We start from the raw sequence: 18,290 nt of genomic DNA, 5'->3' as shown, positions 1-18,290 counted from the left end.
TTTTCGTGCCATTTTAACCTAACGTCAGCCGCTCGTCAGTCCTGGTAACGTCATTAGCTTGGACAATTTAAAAACGCCGAAGCGCGTCTAAGCACGGACCAATAGTCGTGGTGAACTTGGCACATCACTTAAAACACGTGGTCGCGTCGTGAAACTTCTGTCCGTCACTGGGCTCGTGGTAATGATCTACTGCGGTTTGTCTTGACTAAAATCATGGTCCCATCGTTAGAAGCTTCGCCTTATTATCATTCTATTATTTTATACGAATTTTCTTTTCTTTTTTGGGGCAAAGTAATGTAATGTGCCGAATAATTTAGAAAAAGAGTATTATTTTAAATACTATTTACACACAGAGACGATGATTATTTTAAAATATATATATATATATATTTTTGAATTTGGGATCATTTAGCATAAAATCTCCGTCATTTTTGTATTTCGGGCTTTGGGTGCACATTTGGTCAACAAGATCATCATCACTTGCCCTCTTTCTTCTTTTGTTTTTAGGGAAAATTTTCTGGTTGAGGTTCAAACTATGAAACATTCGGCGTCTGACAAAATTGAGAAGTGTACACACATAATAAACCGACAATGTCTCTTGTTTTTAATTACCTTTTAAATTAACTAGGGTTGAGTTCCCATATACGGAATCATGTCATTTTAAAGGGGTATGGTAGCCTATTCAATTTATAACTTTATATTATAATCTTATTAATTTATCTTATTCACCTCACCTTCAACCCTATTAATAAAAATTACTCCCCTCCTCTTCTTTTTATTGTCTTTAATTGATTTTTAAGAGAATTTAAAAAAAAAACTTTTTGAATTTGGTGTATTTTATATTTAATTTTAAAATTTTTAATATACAAAGTTTAAAAAATATTCTTTAAAAAAAATAAAATTTTAAAATATGCAAGAAAGAAAAACATGAGCAATTAAGTCAGAAATGAGACAAAAAGGATAACTTAATTTCATCTTTGTTTATCGACCAAAGTGATTTTTTTTTGTTTTCTTTTTTATTATTATCTTAGTCTTTTATCCAAAATCATACTATTGTTTTTTTGCATCTTATTTTTCAAAATAAAAAATAAAATTATACACAAAATGACAAACGTAGCCTTTTTCTTTACTTTGGGTAGGTAACATATAAGAGATTGTGGCAATTAGCAAATCGACAAATGCTACAATTTGTTGAATTTAAATATTAAAAAGTTTAACAATTTAGATAATTCGTTAACCTTGGTGAATCGGTGATATGGTCATATATATTTAACATTACTTTGAACAAATTATTATATAGTTATTTTCCATTACATCAAAAATAAATTTAATAAATTAAGATATGATACCTAATTATTAAAATTTATAGGTCTATATTTTTTATTCATAGGATGTTACAGTTGTCACTCTTCTATGACATAATTGTTGTCTTAATTTGATTTTTTCATAATACAATTTGACTTTGATTGTTTAATCAAATTAAATCTTGATAAATCATATTACCGAAAAATTACTTTATTAAAGTTTTAAAAGAGTATTTTTAAAATTTTAATTAATAAAAAACGATTAAAGTTGAAAAAGACAAAAGCTGAAGAAAAAATCAAAAAGAGTATGAAATAATTGGCTAACAGATGATGGCGTGATAATTTTTAATTATAAATTGTAGTTTCCAAAGAGAAAGATAATAGGAGAAGAAGACAAGGATGGGTCACTTTTTGGACTGTGGGAAGTGATTAAGCAGAACAAGTTACTTGACAGACAGGTATTGAATTGTATTCTACTATGAATCTAGAAGCACGCTGGCTAGACGACACACACCAACTGTGTTGTTGATGTCGTCGTTGCACTGTTAAACTTTGACCCCTCGCATCTCTCATAATCTTTCTTTCTCCATTCATGATTCGGAATCACTGCGTGCACATTCCCCGAAATTAACATTCCGTACCTTATCACTATTCAACACTTCTTTTCCATTCTAGTTCTCCCCCTTGACTTCCCCCGCCCTTCCATTTTCTTTGTTCTTCGAGCCATGTTTTCTCTTTAAAACAATATTGAATATTCCATCATTTCTCCCTTCTTCATTCTCCAAACCCCACCTTCAGAAACCCTCTCTTTCTCTCAAAAATCTTTCCTTCTCGAAGAAAGCCTTATAAGTTTTCTTATGTTTTCTCTTCTCTTTAATATGAGGTGGTGATCATTCAGAGTTGTTTTTTTTTTTTGTTTCTAAGAAATTATAACGGTTTTCTGTTAATTTCGACCCGAAAATGCCCATGGACCGAACCCTACAATCGGAGAGCATGAGATCGCCCACCGTACTCTCAATCGAGTGTCTGAAAGGGAGCTCAAAAGCCGACGAATGGACCGGAGATATGCTCCAAACAGGAGATATCGTCGAGGAGATTCGAATTGGATTCGGGTCAAGTTCGGGGTCTAGTCTGACCCATAAAGCACCTTTTAAAGGCGGGAAGAGCGGAGTCCAGAAGATTCTTCACAGCTCTTATAAGAACAAGGAGACGTCGATTCTCGTCCGAGTCAGGCGAGGAAGCGACGACTTCGCTCAGTTGCAGGCGTGTATCGTGCCTAACGAGTCTGGCGGGAAAAAGCATTATATGTTGAGGTCTATAGCGGATCCTAACTACGCTGTCGGGTTCTCGGATCGGACTGAGTCCGAGTGCTTCGAGTTGCAGGGTGAGTTTTTCTTTTTTTTTTACCCACCTCGTTGGCTCGACAGAGGGCCTGATTTTTCCGTTTATCTTTTTATTTTTTAAATAGAAATTACGAATTTTTGCGTTGACTTTGAATTTTCGATTTTGTGGTTGGATTCCCTCTTCTCTTCTCTTTTCCTCTGTTTGGTAAACACAAATGTTGTCTGAACACACGCGTACTATTTGTGTATTTCTCCCCAATTCTTTCAAGTATCAGAACAAATTTTCAAATTTTTTCTTTTTTTTTTTTGTTTAAATTCGATACAAGATTCAGATAAGGTTGCTGTCGGATTTTTTGAGCTGACAAATGGGTTCCCTTGCTTGTTGGGAAAGTAGTTTCCCTAATAATGACATACCATTGCACTTTTTTTGAGCCCCACTTGGTATATTTTTTCTATATAAAAATGAATTTTATAATTTATTTTCAGTGTGATATTTTAATGTTCAATCCCTTTAACTTGTCTCCCTAGGTTAGGTCCAGTGTTACATTCAAAGGGTGGATGGTGGCCTAGCTATATTTATTTATTGCTTTGATGTAATATGGGATCTTTTAGTGCGTATAATTGAAATAACTTAAATGCTCACACGTGATTTCGAAATGGGTTGGCGTAGAAAGTCAGCCCCTTTATAAAGGTGAGTATGAACTGAAATTTCTTGACATGGTAGTGGTGTGGATCAAGTTTTTGTTGGGTTTCACAAAGGCCCTTCCTCTCTAATGGAAACTTTAGCTTTTTGGGGTTTTGATAGTCAACCTAGTTTCTATCATTTCTGGTGAACTTCTCATTCTCATGGATTTTGTTTTTCTCAACTGCGTGATACGAATGGAATGATGTTTCTTTTGTTGTGCTATTTCACCTATAATCTTGCTTTGCTTCATTTACAACCTTTGGTCGTTCAACCACTTTTCAACATCCACTTATCACTTTTCACACCTGGGTTCCATTGGTGGGCTCTTCGAGTTCACACTGGAGGGATTACAGCTTGAAAAAATATGCTCCCGGCAGGAAAACTTGGAAATAAGTTGGATCTTTGCTGGCTTGCACTAGTCTTTGGACTTCTAAAGCACTGATCAATGGTTAACTAGGGCCGTACAGGTTCAGAAATGGAATTTATCAACATTCGATTGGTCTCTTCTTGGTTTATAATTTCACATCTTCCAGTGATAGAAAACATGAAGATAAATTTTTTGCAATTGCTGGGAGTAGGGACACCCTGCAGGAATGCAACCTTAACCTTAACCATTGTAGTTTTATGTTAGTTGAAAGATGTGATGATGATGTCCTCAAGCTGACGACCAGTGCCCACAAATGATTTGATTATTAATTTAATAGCATCTTTTCTACTTAGGGGAAAAAGCACCTTTGTCTTTTCCATCTTCGATGGTGCTTTCTCCTGATGCAAACTGTTATGGTTTAGAGGATACCAGCATGATGTGTGATATTTCTTAAGATATTTTGCTCTCCTTTAGCATTTCATCATTCATTGTATTTAAATATTGCCCCAGTCCTTGACTGGGCTTAGGGTCTTGTCCTTATTCCTTAAAGTGGTGTGTAAAATGCCATAGGACAAGTTAGTCCATACAGAAAAGAAAAGATGTTGGTCGGTTCTCTGGCTATTTAAATATCCTGTAATTGTTAAGGACAGCTTACATCTTTATCCCTTCATGGATCTTTTACCATTCCTTATCTCTACTGGCATCAATGCTAATAAGATATGTGAAATCCTAGTATAGTATTATGGATGTAAATTAACCTACAAAGTATGCTTCGTTCAGTTTTAAATAAGCATACATGGTCCTGCTATAATGCCACTTAAAGGTCACTTCAACTTATCTAGTAATATGGTTTGCTGGATTTATAGTTTTGAATAGAAAAACTGAAATAAGGAGATGAATGGAGTATTGATAATGCTTTATTTTTTTACCCCTTCTGCCCTTGGATAATTGGTATCCTTTAATCATTGCATAGAAATTCTCAAGAAGTATCAATAAGTGTTCTGCATTGACCCATAACTTGTTGAAAATAAAAGTTTGAATCTTCTTCACACTTTTTAATTTCTGATGCAATTATAAATAATGAGTTTGCAGCTTCAAGGAACTCCAGGTTGGTCAGTGAACTATCAAGGACACGGCTTCAGGATGGATATGTCTCGTATCCATGGGAGAGAAGGATGCAGGAGGTGCTATCAGTTCCAAACTCAGGCTGTTTTCTTTCTATTCTCCTCCTTCCAAAAGCTTCAGATCGAGTGGCTTCTCGATACAATGACTTGGAGGATACTCTTGCTCGAGCAAATGCTTGGCTTAATGCATCGCAGGGCTCTGGGGTCCCCATTGTTTTCATGAATATCCAGACAGAATCTCTGCTTACTAAGGTACAGTCCATAGCCTCAAAAGCTTTACAATACAAGCTGAAGTGAGTCAATATCTTCAATAGGGACAACATAGTGTTGTTTCACCACTAAATTGCTTGCCAATTTAGTATTTACAGTGTTCTAAAGGACATGTTATAGATTATTAAAAAACAAAAAAAAGCAACATGATGCATTAATAACTATGTGGAGCTCTTCTTCTGTCCCCAATAGCCGATGGTTGACCTAAGCGAAAGATACCTGATGTTATTTGCAATTGTAGTATCTTTTTTTGTCGTACAAGTATTAGGTGAAAGAGAGGATAGTACATGGCATGGGACAGAATAGCTGTTCCCAGTGAACCAAATGTGCACAGTGTCATGAACTACGTTTTTTCATCTAAATACGCGATAGTCCGTGCAACACTTGAGTGGATGCTTTCACACAAGTCAGTTAATACTTGGTTGTATCTGTTTCAACATTAACCATAACAACAAATAAGGTTACAAGAACTCATATCCGAATCAAAAGGCATACCGAATGTCATATATGCAACCACTTAGTCACTAAAAAGAAAAAATATTTTATTAATTATGAAACTGATTATAAAAGGTCCAAGACTTATCATGATCAAGCCATAAGAGTAGCCTAAGATGATTCTTTACGAACATACCTTTACTAGTGAGGCAGCCCAATAATTAATCGACTGTTGACCCTTTATAAAGAGATTACAAGATTTTACAAGAATCCTACCGGTAGACATTACAATGCTTAAAATGAGGATATTCTTTTTCTAAAGGGTTTCCCCTCTACAGACTTAAACAAGTTTTTATAGAGGTATCACTAGTAAACATTACATTGTTTGAAAGTGGGACACTTCCCTTATAGGTGTAAAAGACTTATTTCCTAAGCAAGGTTGGCTCATGACATCTTCTCCCACTCAATCTGTCGACGTCTTCGTAGACTGGTTGTCTTAAAACTCATCAATCTTTTGCTGAAAGGCTTAGAGGTCAGCTTCTTTCTCCCAAGTGATCTCATCTGGTCTCAAATTTGCCCATTTCACCAAATATTCCTATGTCGGTTGTCGATTAATGGTAGTCATCCTTCATGTCAAAATCTCCTCCACTCAGCGCTATGATGGTGGCTTAGTGCTGATGGTAGCTCTTGTGGCTTGACTTTTGCTTGCATCTTTTGGATCTGCATGGAATGGCTTCAGATTGCAGAGGTGAAACACGAGATGTACCTTTATCCACTTGGGTGGATCAATCCTATAGGAGGTCCTCCCCATCCTAGCTACCACGGGTATTGGGCCTTTATACTTCCTCACTAGTCTTCGATCTCTCTTTCTCAGGAATCGAAGTTGTACAGGTACCAACTTCACCAACACCAGGTCTTCCACTTGAAATTATTGCTCTTTTCGACCTTTATATGCCTACGTTTTCATCTGGCTGGAAGCTTTCTTTAAATAAGCTCTAGTAATCTCAATGTTTTGCTTCCATTCTTTGGCAAAGTTAAACGCACGTGGGCTTTTCCTAGTATACAACTCCACTAAGGTATGAGGGAGTCTATGTTGTTGTCTAATGACAACCTCAAAAGGGGTTTTATTGGTGGTTGAGCTCTTTTACGAGTTGAAACATAGGCTACATCCAGTAAGTTAGGTCAATTTTTCTGGTTCGCCTGTACAAAGTGTTGCAGGTATTCTTCCAATAATTCATTGAAACGTTCTGTTTGACTATTTGTCTATAGGTGATAACTGAAAGACACGTTGAATTCTAACCCCAATAGCTTGAACAGCTCTTTCCAAAGAAAGCTAGTAAACCTTGGATTTTTGTTACTGAAAATGCTTTTCGGAACACCTTAATATTTTATCACATGTTTAAAAACTACGTGAGCATTTTTTCTACAGAACCAAACTTTTGTACCGGAATAAACATTGCATAAACGTTGCATACTTGAAAAATCGATCCACTACTATCAAGATTGTTGTCATATCTCCCACTTTGGGAAGTCCTACTATAAAGTCTAAAGAAATACTTTCCCAAGGCTTGGTCGACACTGATAAAGGTTCAAGCAATTCAATCAGTCTCTACCTGTCTACTTTATCTTGTTGGCAAATGAGGCACATCTTCGTATAATCTATCACATCTTGTCACATCTGCAGTCAATAGTAACCTTGTTTTAATAATGCTATTATCCACTGCCAGCCCAGATGTCCTGCCCAAGGAGTGTCGTGACATTCCTGTATTAATTTCTATCTAAGCTCTCTTACTCGTGGAACAAATATGCGGATCTTTTTGTTAGTAGAAGTCCATTCTTCGCCCCAAAGTATTTCAATTTTTCACTCTCCACCAATTTTTTAATAGTCATTGCTTGGGGGTCTTGATGTAAATTTTTTTCAATCAGATTACGAATGTCTGTGGTCACTCTGCTGGCTGACATTGGCGTGATCATCCTTAGAGTTGCAAATTCAACCTTCTTGCTGAGGGCATCTGTTACTCGGTTCGCTTTTCTCGCCTTATGCTCGAAATAGAAATCAAACTTTGCCAGAAATTTTTGCCACCTCGCCTGCTTAGCTGTAAGTTTTGGTTGAGTGAAAAAGTGACTTACGGCTGTATTGTTAGTCTTAACTATGAATGGTGAACCTAGCAAATAGTGTCGTCAGGTCCGTAGATAATGAAACACTGTAAGTAGTTCTTTCTCTTATGTTGTGTATCTCTTCTCAGCCTCATTCAACTTGCGACTTTCAAATGCCACCGGATGTTTTCTTGCAACAACACTCTTCCAAGGGTAATGTCTAATGCATCTGTCTACACTTCAAAAGGCTTTCCAATATCCGAAAACAATAACACAAGATCCGTCATCATCGTGTCCTTCAAACTTTCAAAAGCTTCTTGGCATTGTTGCATCCAAATCCATTTTTGTCCCCTTTTTAGCAATTCTGTCAGCGCTGCTGTTCTCTTTGAATATCCTTTTACAAATCTCCGATAATAGTTGGCTAGTCTTAAGAAAGAACAAAGCTCCGTCATATTCTTAGGGGTGGCCCATTCTTTGATAGTCTTGACCTTCTACATGTCCATTCGGATGTGTCCTTGCTCCACTATATGACCAAGAAAATGGATTATAGTCTGTGCGAATGCACATTTTTCCCTTTTCACATGTAGCTGATGGTCGCGTAACCTTTGGAAGACCTACCGCAAATGCCCTTGATGTTCCTTCAAGGTCGAGCTGTACACCACAATATCATCTAAGTAGAACACCATGAACTTGTCCAAATAATCATGGAACACCTGGTTTATTAATGTGCAAAAGGTAGAAGGAACATTGGTTAGTCCAAAAGGCATAACTAGAAATTGAAATGCACCATTCCGTGTTACACAGGTAGTTTGTGGCTTATCTCCCTCGATCACTCTAACTTAATGGTAATCCAACCTCAAATGTAGTTTGGAGAAATACTTTGCACCACTGAGTTGGTCAAAAAGATATGCTATAAAAGGGATAAGATATTTATTCTTAATTATGACTTTATTCAAAGCTCGGTAATCCACGTATAATTGTAAACTTTCATCTTGCTTTTTTTAAAAAAGTACTGGGGCTTTAAAAAGTGTTTTCGATGGTCGGATGAATCCGACTTGAATCAACTCGTCTAATTATATTCTTAGCTTCGCCAACTTGGGGGGAGCCATCCGGTATGGCCTTTTCATCGGTGGTTTTGCTCTTGGAAGTAGTTCTATCTCATGATCGACAACTCGGTGAGGTGGTACAATCCTTGGTAGTTGATCTAGCATCATAACTTGAAATTATTATCTAGTATCGAGTTTTTGTTATCTTCATCCTTGTAGATGGGCATGGTTATGTAGAAGGGCTCACCTTTCTTAATCCCTTTCTTAAATTGTATAGCTTAAATCATATTCTTCCCATTCTTAAAAAGAATTGTAGTCGGTACCACGCATGGCCGTTCATCGAAAAACATTAAACAACTTGCAGCAGGGAAAGGGATAACTTGAGCTTTTGTCATAAAATTCAAGCATAAGACAAAATCAAAATCATCTATAGTGGCTACAGTCAAGTTTACCTTTCTTTCCCAAGAGCCAATCTTAATCTTTGCGTCTTTAGCATTTCCCATTATTGCTGAAGTTAACGAATTAATTGTTTTCATCTATCCAAAATCCTTATCAATTTTAAGGTCACATCTTTTGGCTCTTTCAAGGTGATGAAAGTGTTTGAGGCCCCCATGTCGAGCATGGCTTTGGTACTTCTCTCATCCAACAACACCTCAATATACATTAAGCCTCATTAGGGCTCCTTATTTATCTTTTCTAATTGAGCTTGCAAGGCGCTAAGGAAACAAATAGAACCCATTCGTGTTGGCTTTTCTTCTGCTTCTTCGACTATGGTGTTGGGTGGATGTGTCTCTACATTGGCAGTACATATGGCACTGAAAGCTGCTTGATGAGGACAGTCAGTTACTCGGTGGGGCTCTTTACATAGAAAATAAGATATCGACAATCGTGGCTTGAAATTTCATGGCTTGTTTGTCCTCGATTGGGGTGATTCTCTAGCAGGTGGTCTCCTCTCGCCTCCCTCACTTGAGGATCTACTTACTCTTGAGAATTTTGCCCCATTATTTGAGTTAGAGCTACTAATCCTAGATGGAGGGTCCTTCCTTTTGTTGGGATTTTCACTATAGTCAGTAAGGTGCTCAGCAACCGCCATTGTCGAAGCCACATCCTGTACCTTCTGTCACTGTAATTTTGCCTTTGCCCATGGTTTCAGACCTTCAAGAAAGTAAAATAGTTTTTCTTTCTCAGTCATATCCTTTATATCTAGCATTATAAAAGAGAAGTTCCTCACGACTCGCACTGATCCTATTTGAGATAACTCCCACAGCTTTCATTGCGCCATATACTCCACATTCTCGGGAAAAAATTGATTTTTCAATTCCTACTTTAGGTCCTTGCAAGTGTTGATACGACACTCACTATCGACAAATTGGGAATGCCACCATAACTTAGCGTTTCCAGTAAGATACATTGAAATCATCGCCACTTTGTCCTCTTTAGACTCTGTGCACAACTTAAAAATATTGTTTCATATCAAAGAAGAAGTTCGCCAACTCCTTAGCATCTCGAACCCTTCATATCCTTGGGTTTCGGCACTTTGGCCCTTTTCCCTCAATCTCTGGAACTCCCATTGGCATTACTGCAGCAACAACTAAAAAATTTACTTGAGCTTTCAGTTTTTCAGTCTCACCTTGGAGAGTGCTCAATGCCTTCTTGGTCTTATCACTTAGGGTATTAATCATCTCGGACAGTTCTTGTTGGATTGTCTCAATTTCGTCTATCCGCTAGTGCAGAACCATTTGAGTTTTCATTGCGGCCATCGCGGCCTTTAGCTCATCCATTCTCTAATGGTTCTTTGGTGTACTTCGGGTGTTCACTATTTTTGCATTTTAGATCAGCATGTCTCGCTCGTGCTTTAATATCAATTGTCATGAACTACACTTTTTCATCTAAGTACACAATAGTCCGTGCGGCACTTAAGTGGACGCTTGCACACAAGTCAACTAATACTCAGTTGTATCTGTTCCAACATTAACCATAACAACAAATAAGATTACAAAAACTCATATCTGAATCAAAAGGCAAACCGAATGCCATATATGCAACCACTTAGTCATCAAAAGAAAAAATATTTTATTAATTATGAAACTGATTACAAAGGGTCCAAGACTCATCATCATCGGGCCATAGGGGCAGCCTTAGATGATTCTTTACAAACATACTTTTACCAGTGAGACAGCCCAACAATCCACCGACTGCTCACCCTATAAAGAGATTACAAGATTTTACAAGAATCTTACTAGTAGACATTACAACGCTTGAAATGAGGACATTCCTTTTCTTAAAGGTTTCTCCTCTAAAGACTTAACAAGTTTTTATGGAGGTGTCACTAGTAGACATTACATTGTTTGAAAGTGGGACACTTCCCTTACAGGTATAAAAGACTTAATCTCTTAAGTAAGGTTGGCTCATGACACACAGCATAGATTCTACGTATTCAATATGTATACATAATTCCCTGCAATTCCCTTCTTATTCTATTTCTAGAAAATAGCTATTCCATTATCCCTATAATACAAAACAGTATTTGCCGTTTTAATGCATAGAACAATGTGTAAAGAAGAATTCCTACTAATTTAATATTCTTACTGAATTTATGTATTATCCTTGCATCTACAAACAATTCAATTAACTCCATAAAATACAAGAAAGTAACAAAGTATATTCCTAATTAAGTAGTTTAATCTCTCAATTGGATTCTTTGCATATTTCATCATCATACCTTCTTGTCATGCATAAATTATGAAAAATTGCCATTGGTATAATTACCAAACGTGAAGGTTGCCAAATGTGCTATAGTACCTTGTAAACTAGATGTTAAATGGATGGTATATAACTTTTAACGCTGTAGAGAGGCTTCATTCATGTGATGTCCCATGGACATTAGTGGCCAAACACATATTTAACTCTGAGATATGTCACAAATGATAAATATCATATGCATCTTCTATCTAGGAGTAACACTCTCTCAGGTGGACTATTTAGCAAAGACTGTACATGTTCATGTGACTATTGAAACTGATTTTTTTTTTCTTTAATTTTTGGAGCAGATCTCAGGAGAGACAGCCTCATCTACTGTAAATACTGGGTCATTATCTGATTTATCAAACCTAGCTAATGCAAGTCTGTATGGTTTTGAGGACTACCATGGGGTTGACATAGGAGTTGTTCGAGCAGTTCGTCTATGGTATGCTCCGCTTGCAGGAGAAATTCCAATTGAGATCAAACTAAAAGAAGATGATACAAAGCTTGGGTTTGCCATTAGCCGCACAGAAGAGGTCTACTATCTGAATCTCCATGACTCTATTCTAGGGTGAAACTAGGATTTCATTTGAAGGGGATACAAATAAATTACTAATATATTTTTCATATATAACATCTTGATACTAATTTATAACTTTAAAAATTATAAAAAACGGGATAAGCAAAAACTTTGATCAATAGTTTAGCAAAATAGAAAGAAGAAAGAAAGACATTTTTTGTTGATCTAGATCCAAATGAAAACATGATAACTGTTCATAATTTTTAAGTTTGGTGCATTTTCATCCTTATTTCTTATCATACTATTCGTTGAGCTTAATTTTGCTTAAAAGATGAATTTCACATTATTAATGCAAGAATATGATAGGAAGTAACAGGAACTCATAGTTTTGCTGAATAATTAAAATACTTGAAAAGGAAAACTAGTAAACTTACAGCTATAATCACAAATTGGCATATGTCCTTATTTACAAAGGCACATGAAGCATTATATTATTATGAACTAGATTTATGAAAATAAAAACCAAGAGTTAAAACGGAAATAGCTTTGAAGAGATTATACTATGGGAGTTCTGCATATGCTGTATCCTATAGTTAAAGGATAATATGAAGAAGTTTATACATTATATGCTTATTGTTTTGGCTGTAATAACAGGGATTCATCTATATTTCTTCCGTTATGGATGGTGATGAAAATGTGCCTTCGACGAGATCAGGACTCAGCAATCTTTACAAAGAATCAGTGAGTGCATCTAGGCTCCTGGTTGTCTCAAGATTGTCAAACCAGAAGGTTCTTCCATGGATGGTTTCTTCAACAGGAGCTGTTCGATGCTTTGATACTGTTTCCCTAAGCCAGAAGCTCTCGCTACACCGGCATGCAAACGTGCCAATTCTTATGCATGTCTTTTTGTGGGATCAGTCATTGGTTTCTCGAGGTTTTGGCAGTGCCAGGCTTCGGATTCCTTCTCCATCAGTGTTACCATTGCCACCTGAAGTTAGATTAACACACCAACCTAATGAAAATCAAATACTGCCTCTGCCACCTGAAGAACCAAATGAGAGCATAGTCACAGGCGAGCAGCCAGAGGTTAGACTACAGCGAGATACAGCTGGGGAGGTGTCCTTTAGATTTCATGATTTTTCACTGCCAAACAATTGGGTGTGATTTTTGTATCTCGTATGCTGATTCTCTGTTTCATTAGTGTATATATAAAAATTTTACAAGTAGGCGAGTCCTTTGAGCAAAAGCTAGTTTCAATCAAGTAGCTTGAGCAAGAAAATCTAGAATAAAGTTATACACAGAGGTAACAAAGGATAGTAATGGATACATGGTTTTTGGGTGTACTCTTTCTTTGTGGGTGGGTGCGTATAGGATACAGGAACTTTGTGGCACTTACAATTTTTTTATGTTTGTTGGCATTTCCTTATTTGTTTTTATACCAAGCATTTGGGGTGTAAATGAGCTACTTTGGTTCGGGTGGGGCTAGTTTGAGTGTGTTATAAGATAGGTTATTAATTTTCAATGAAAATATAGTTCTTATTATTTCAATAAATAAGGTTTAAAGACTAATTAAATAATCCCATTATCAAAAATCCTTTTTTGTATATAATTAAATTAAAAAAAATCAAAAGCCTCCTGCTTGCTTGTCATGTTTTTGGTCTTGTTCTTCTCATTTCTGTTAAAAATGAGATTCCATCTCTCCATTAAAAACATAAAAAGAAATTCAAATCTCATGCTTTTTCCACCATAATATTTGTATTCATAAAAATACTTCTATTATTCTTTATATATATAGATTAGATGTAAAATCTTTAAACTCCATGGGTAAATCATATATGTCAACTAGCTAGCTTGTGCCTTGTGCAATGCAAAAGAGAGTTTCGCCTATTTAAATATTTGTAAACATACCAAAATTAATATTCTAAGCACATTTATATTTAATCTTCAAATATTATTAAATAATCTAAAATTCAGACGAAAAATATAGTCAAAAAATCAAACTTTTTAAAAACACAGAAATAGTAAATAGTACTACAATTATAATATATAGATATGTATATAAATATATCTTTTAATCTTGTCGAAGTTATTCATTCGTTTTAACCTTTTAATTTTGTCTCCAAACTCTTCCTTTTATTGAAAGTCATTCTTACTAATTAAACTTAGTAGTTACATTTGAAGTAAGTTCTAGGTACTGTAAGTATGCCATTAATTGTAACACATTTTAAATGTCTAAGTATGACTTAACAACTTCTTTAGCCTTTTTTGTTTCTAATTGCTTAGATTCAAGTTTCTTTAAGGATGTCTTATATCAATCATAGGTGAAGAAAAAATTATTGAAACATAAATAAAAGTCTTATACTTTTTTTTTTATATATAAAAAGGGTTAGAACAATCTAACAATATCAGCCTAGGCCATGCAATACTTGAAGTCTCAACTAATAACAAGGAAATTAAACTAGTAGGGGGGGGGGGGGGGGGATTCACATCTATTGTAACCCCAAAGATAAATCGTCATATGGGTGGCCATTCGGTTGGCTCATTGATTTGCTTCATAATAAATGTGAGATATAGGGAGCCACTTTCCTAACAAAGTTTTAACCTTGGTAGAGTGCCCATAACTAGGTTGTCAATGAAAAGAAGACTCCAACTTTATATTGAAGCCAACAGTCCAGTTCCTTTATCATCACAGATTACACCTCTACCAGCTACTTCCCCGGTTGGCTTCGCTCTGCATCTACTATTGAGTTTTAACAATATGATGGCCACGGCTTTTCCCATGCAATCACCACCTCGTGCTTAACTCTTTGTTGTTCACAGCCTATTTTGTCCCATGCCTCCTTAACTTTTGTCCAGATCTGCTTTCTGCATTACTTGGCCAGATAAAAGACTTATCATAAACAACCAAGTTATGCCAAAACCATACAAACCATATTGTATGCACAAAAATAAAACTCCATGTTACATTATCAAGGATACGTCATTTGATAAGTTCCACAGTATCCACTCTTTCAAGCTCAGATAAAAGAATTTACTATTAACAAGTTCAGGTCTAATTAGTTATTTTTATCTTATTTTATTTCTATAAAATAACTAACTTTTAAACTGTTCATTTAATTCATAAGTGCTTTATTTATGAGAAAAATTTTTTGAATATTTTTTTACTTATTCTATTTTTAAACTTGTTGCTTTTAACAATGCTCTTTTATAACAAATTGAGTTTGGCTTCTCCAAAATTCATTTCGATGTTTTTTTTATTTTAACATGGTTTGTTTGCATTTTTTTTTATATAAATACAGCTTCAATTTCCATAAGTTATAACTTGGAAAAAGAGGGATAAAATTTTAAATGTTTTTATGGTTGGAAAAACAAGTACTAATCGTTCAATCAATAAGATTATATTTTCTTACATTAGTATTTCTATGGTGAATGTTATTTGAATAGTTGAGAAAATATTTTAGTTAATTTAATTTATTTTAAAATATATAAATAATAAAATAATATTAAATTATTTTTAAAAGATATTTTAACTTAATGTATATTGATTGGCCCCTTAACTTTCAATTATAGCTGCGTCATAGATTATCTCAATTTGGACTTAGGTAGTGTTAGGCATGATGAAATTGGATGCACATTCTCTATAATTTGCCTAATTAAATTAAATTATATTACAATATTTGTTTTACAATAAATCACTGTAATGCAAGATAGTAATACAATCATATTACAACCAATAAATAAAATGCTATTACAATTAGATATACTATGATTGCAATCTAAAATTAATGCAATTAGATTGCATTATACTGTTCAATGTTATTAAAGACATTTTTACCTTTCAACCTTATTACTTTGTTAAATATATTTTGTAATATTATAATTTATTTTTTTATATAAATTTCAAGGGATGACTCTTTGTTACTCTCATTAGCCATTTTCTGTTGGATGGTAGATGGTGATTATTAATAAAATTTATATTATCTTTTAAATAAAATAAAATAAAATAAAATATATAATATAAAAAATTATATTAAAAAATAAAAATAAACAATATAAGATAATAGAAATGAAAATAAAACATATGACAATAAAAATATATTTATGAGATGATATTATCTAAAAATTAACAATAAAAAATACTAGTATAGTAAACTTATATATTAATAAATGAGGTAATAATGAAAATTGATATTATATTTCTACCAAATTACTTGAAAATCAAACACTGTAATGTTATCTTCTCTATATTTTAATTATTACTTTGTTTACATACCACACATTACAATTACATTAATTATAATCATATTGCGACAGCATTTACTATGAGGGAAGTGGAAGCACATTTCCTGCGATGTACCTAATTAAATTACATTATAGTAGTTTATTGTAAAACAAATCAATTAAACTACTGCATTGTAAAATTGAAATGCAATCATCTTACAGATAATGGATGTAACGGGATTGTAGTTTAAAATTAATGCAATCAAATTATATTGTATCTTGCAATGTTATTAAAAACATTTTTACCCTTTAATTTTGTCATTTTATTAAAATATTTTATAATGTTATAATTTATTTTTTAATATAGATTTCGAAGATATCTTTTTATTATTCTTAGCAATCATGGTGATTGTCAATAAAATTTATATTATCTTTTAAAAGAAAAAAAAATTAAAATAAAATATATAATATAGAAAATTATATTAAGAAATAAAAATAAAACATGCAAAATTATAATAAAAATAAAAATAAAAATATAACATTAAAAATATATTTAAAAGATGATATTATATAAAAATTAACAATAAAAAATACAACTATCTTAAACTTGTATTTTAATAAATAGAAGTAATTTTGAAAATTAACATTACATTTTCAGTAAAATGTTTGTAAGTTAAACGTCACAATGTTATCTTTCTTACATTTTAATCATTACTTTGCTTATATATTAACTACTGTAATGTTATATATTTTACAATCATATTGTTTGTAAGTATATTACTTGCAATTATATTATTTATAATCACATTGTATTGTAAAATACTAAATGCCATTTACTTATAATCACATTGTATTGTAAAATACAAATGCTAACTTTGGGTCATTGTTTCAAAATTTTAGGGTTTTATATTATGCTTACTACTATTGAAATAAAACACTGCATAAAGCATGCTGAATGAACAAGAAAAGAGTAATTACTGTCACGGATCATGATCCGTGTGAGTTCCTTCTTCAGAGTATTAGCCGTAGATTTTTCATCAATCTACAGCCCACATCTTCTGTTCCCAAATCTATGTACTTCTAAGGGGCGCTTTGATATTGATATCTTATTGGTTCATTTCCACCAGCACACGGATCGCCCACTCTGACAAGAATTGACAACCGTCGATGAATAATATATATAATCCGACCGTCCAGATTAGTCACTGAAAAATTTCGAAGTTCCCGCGCTCTTTCTCTCAACTTTCTCAATATATACACCCAAATTCACTTCCCCTCGTCACCGCTCATTACTCGAATCATCAGTTTCCTCAACTTTCTCGGTAGACAAACACAGTTTCGATCATCTTCTTCATCTTTGCAGCCAGATAACGATGGCACGTACAAAGCAGACAGCGAGGAAATCAACGGGAGGCAAGGCGCCACGTAAGCAGCTGGCAACCAAAGCCGCCAGGAAATCAGCTCCGGCTACCGGAGGAGTGAAGAAGCCTCACCGTTTCAGGCCTGGAACAGTGGCGTTGAGAGAGATCAGGAAGTACCAGAAGAGCACGGAGCTGTTGATTCGGAAGCTTCCATTCCAAAGGCTGGTGAGGGAAATCGCTCAAGATTTCAAGACGGATTTAAGGTTCCAAAGCAGCGCCGTTGCCGCTCTCCAGGAAGCAGCTGAAGCCTATCTGGTGGGGCTCTTTGAGGACACCAATCTCTGCGCTATTCATGCTAAGAGGGTCACAATCATGCCAAAGGATATCCAGCTGGCTAGGAGGATCAGGGGAGAGAGAGCCTAATAATGTAGTAGTAAAAAGATGTTTCTCTTCTTTCCGGTCTCGTTGAAAGATCTGTTTCTAGAACATCTTTGTTTAGGTTTCTTTACGTATAGATCTCTTGTTTTAGGATTTTCGTTCTTGAATTGTTGAAATGTAAGTTTGAGAAATCTAATCAGAGTACTTGGATTAGTTTAAATTTTCGATGGCCTGTCTTACTCTCTTACAATATTTGGGTTCCACTTCGTATTTTCGGTGGCATATTGTGTTTATCGGCTTTTGAGTTGGACCAAATTGGCAGTGGAAAACGCGAAAGAGGGGCTTCATTTCGTTAGCACAGCAGGGTTTCGAATTTCAATAGATTGATCGATTTTGA

General features: G+C 34.6%; 2 protein-coding genes across 2 annotated transcripts; both read left to right on the top strand.

Annotated features, from left to right (window-relative positions):
- The first annotated feature begins 1,870 nt into the window (after positions 1–1,870).
- On the top strand, positions 1,871–13,459 carry LOC110412466 (uncharacterized). The gene is made up of 4 exons (XM_021422998.2): positions 1,871–2,688; positions 4,792–5,075; positions 11,722–11,949; positions 12,588–13,459. The coding sequence occupies exons 1-4, from the start codon at positions 2,265–2,267 to the stop codon at positions 13,095–13,097; spliced, it is 1,446 nt and encodes a 481-aa protein (XP_021278673.1). The 5' UTR covers positions 1,871–2,264; the 3' UTR covers positions 13,098–13,459.
- A 3,967-nt stretch (positions 13,460–17,426) lies between these two features.
- LOC110412467 (histone H3.2) lies at positions 17,427–18,113 on the top strand. Its single transcript, XM_021422999.2, has one exon. The coding sequence runs from the start codon at positions 17,528–17,530 to the stop codon at positions 17,936–17,938; it is 411 nt and encodes a 136-aa protein (XP_021278674.1). The 5' UTR covers positions 17,427–17,527; the 3' UTR covers positions 17,939–18,113.
- The last annotated feature ends 177 nt before the right edge of the window (positions 18,114–18,290 follow it).

This window comes from Theobroma umbraticum, unplaced genomic scaffold (genome assembly GCF_002168275.2).
Source record: "Theobroma umbraticum cultivar Fairchild unplaced genomic scaffold, ASM216827v3 scaffold_95.0, whole genome shotgun sequence".
NCBI lineage: Eukaryota > Viridiplantae > Streptophyta > Magnoliopsida > Malvales > Malvaceae > Theobroma > Theobroma umbraticum.
Note: the sequence above shows the minus strand (reverse complement) of the source record. Positions and strands in the feature narration are given on the sequence as shown.

Excerpts from the sequence above, each read along its gene's own strand:
- LOC110412467 (XM_021422999.2), top strand. The coding sequence starts at position 17,528 with ATGGCACGTACAAAGCAGACAGCGAGGAAATCAACGGGAGGCAAGGCG.
- LOC110412466 (XM_021422998.2), top strand. The coding sequence starts at position 2,265 with ATGCCCATGGACCGAACCCTACAATCGGAGAGCATGAGATCGCCCACC. Across the intron at positions 2,689-4,791 it reads CGAGTGCTTCGAGTTGCAGG|CTTCAAGGAACTCCAGGTTG; the intron begins GTGAGTTTTTCT and ends ATGAGTTTGCAG. Across the intron at positions 5,076-11,721 it reads CAGAATCTCTGCTTACTAAG|ATCTCAGGAGAGACAGCCTC; the intron begins GTACAGTCCATA and ends TTTTTGGAGCAG.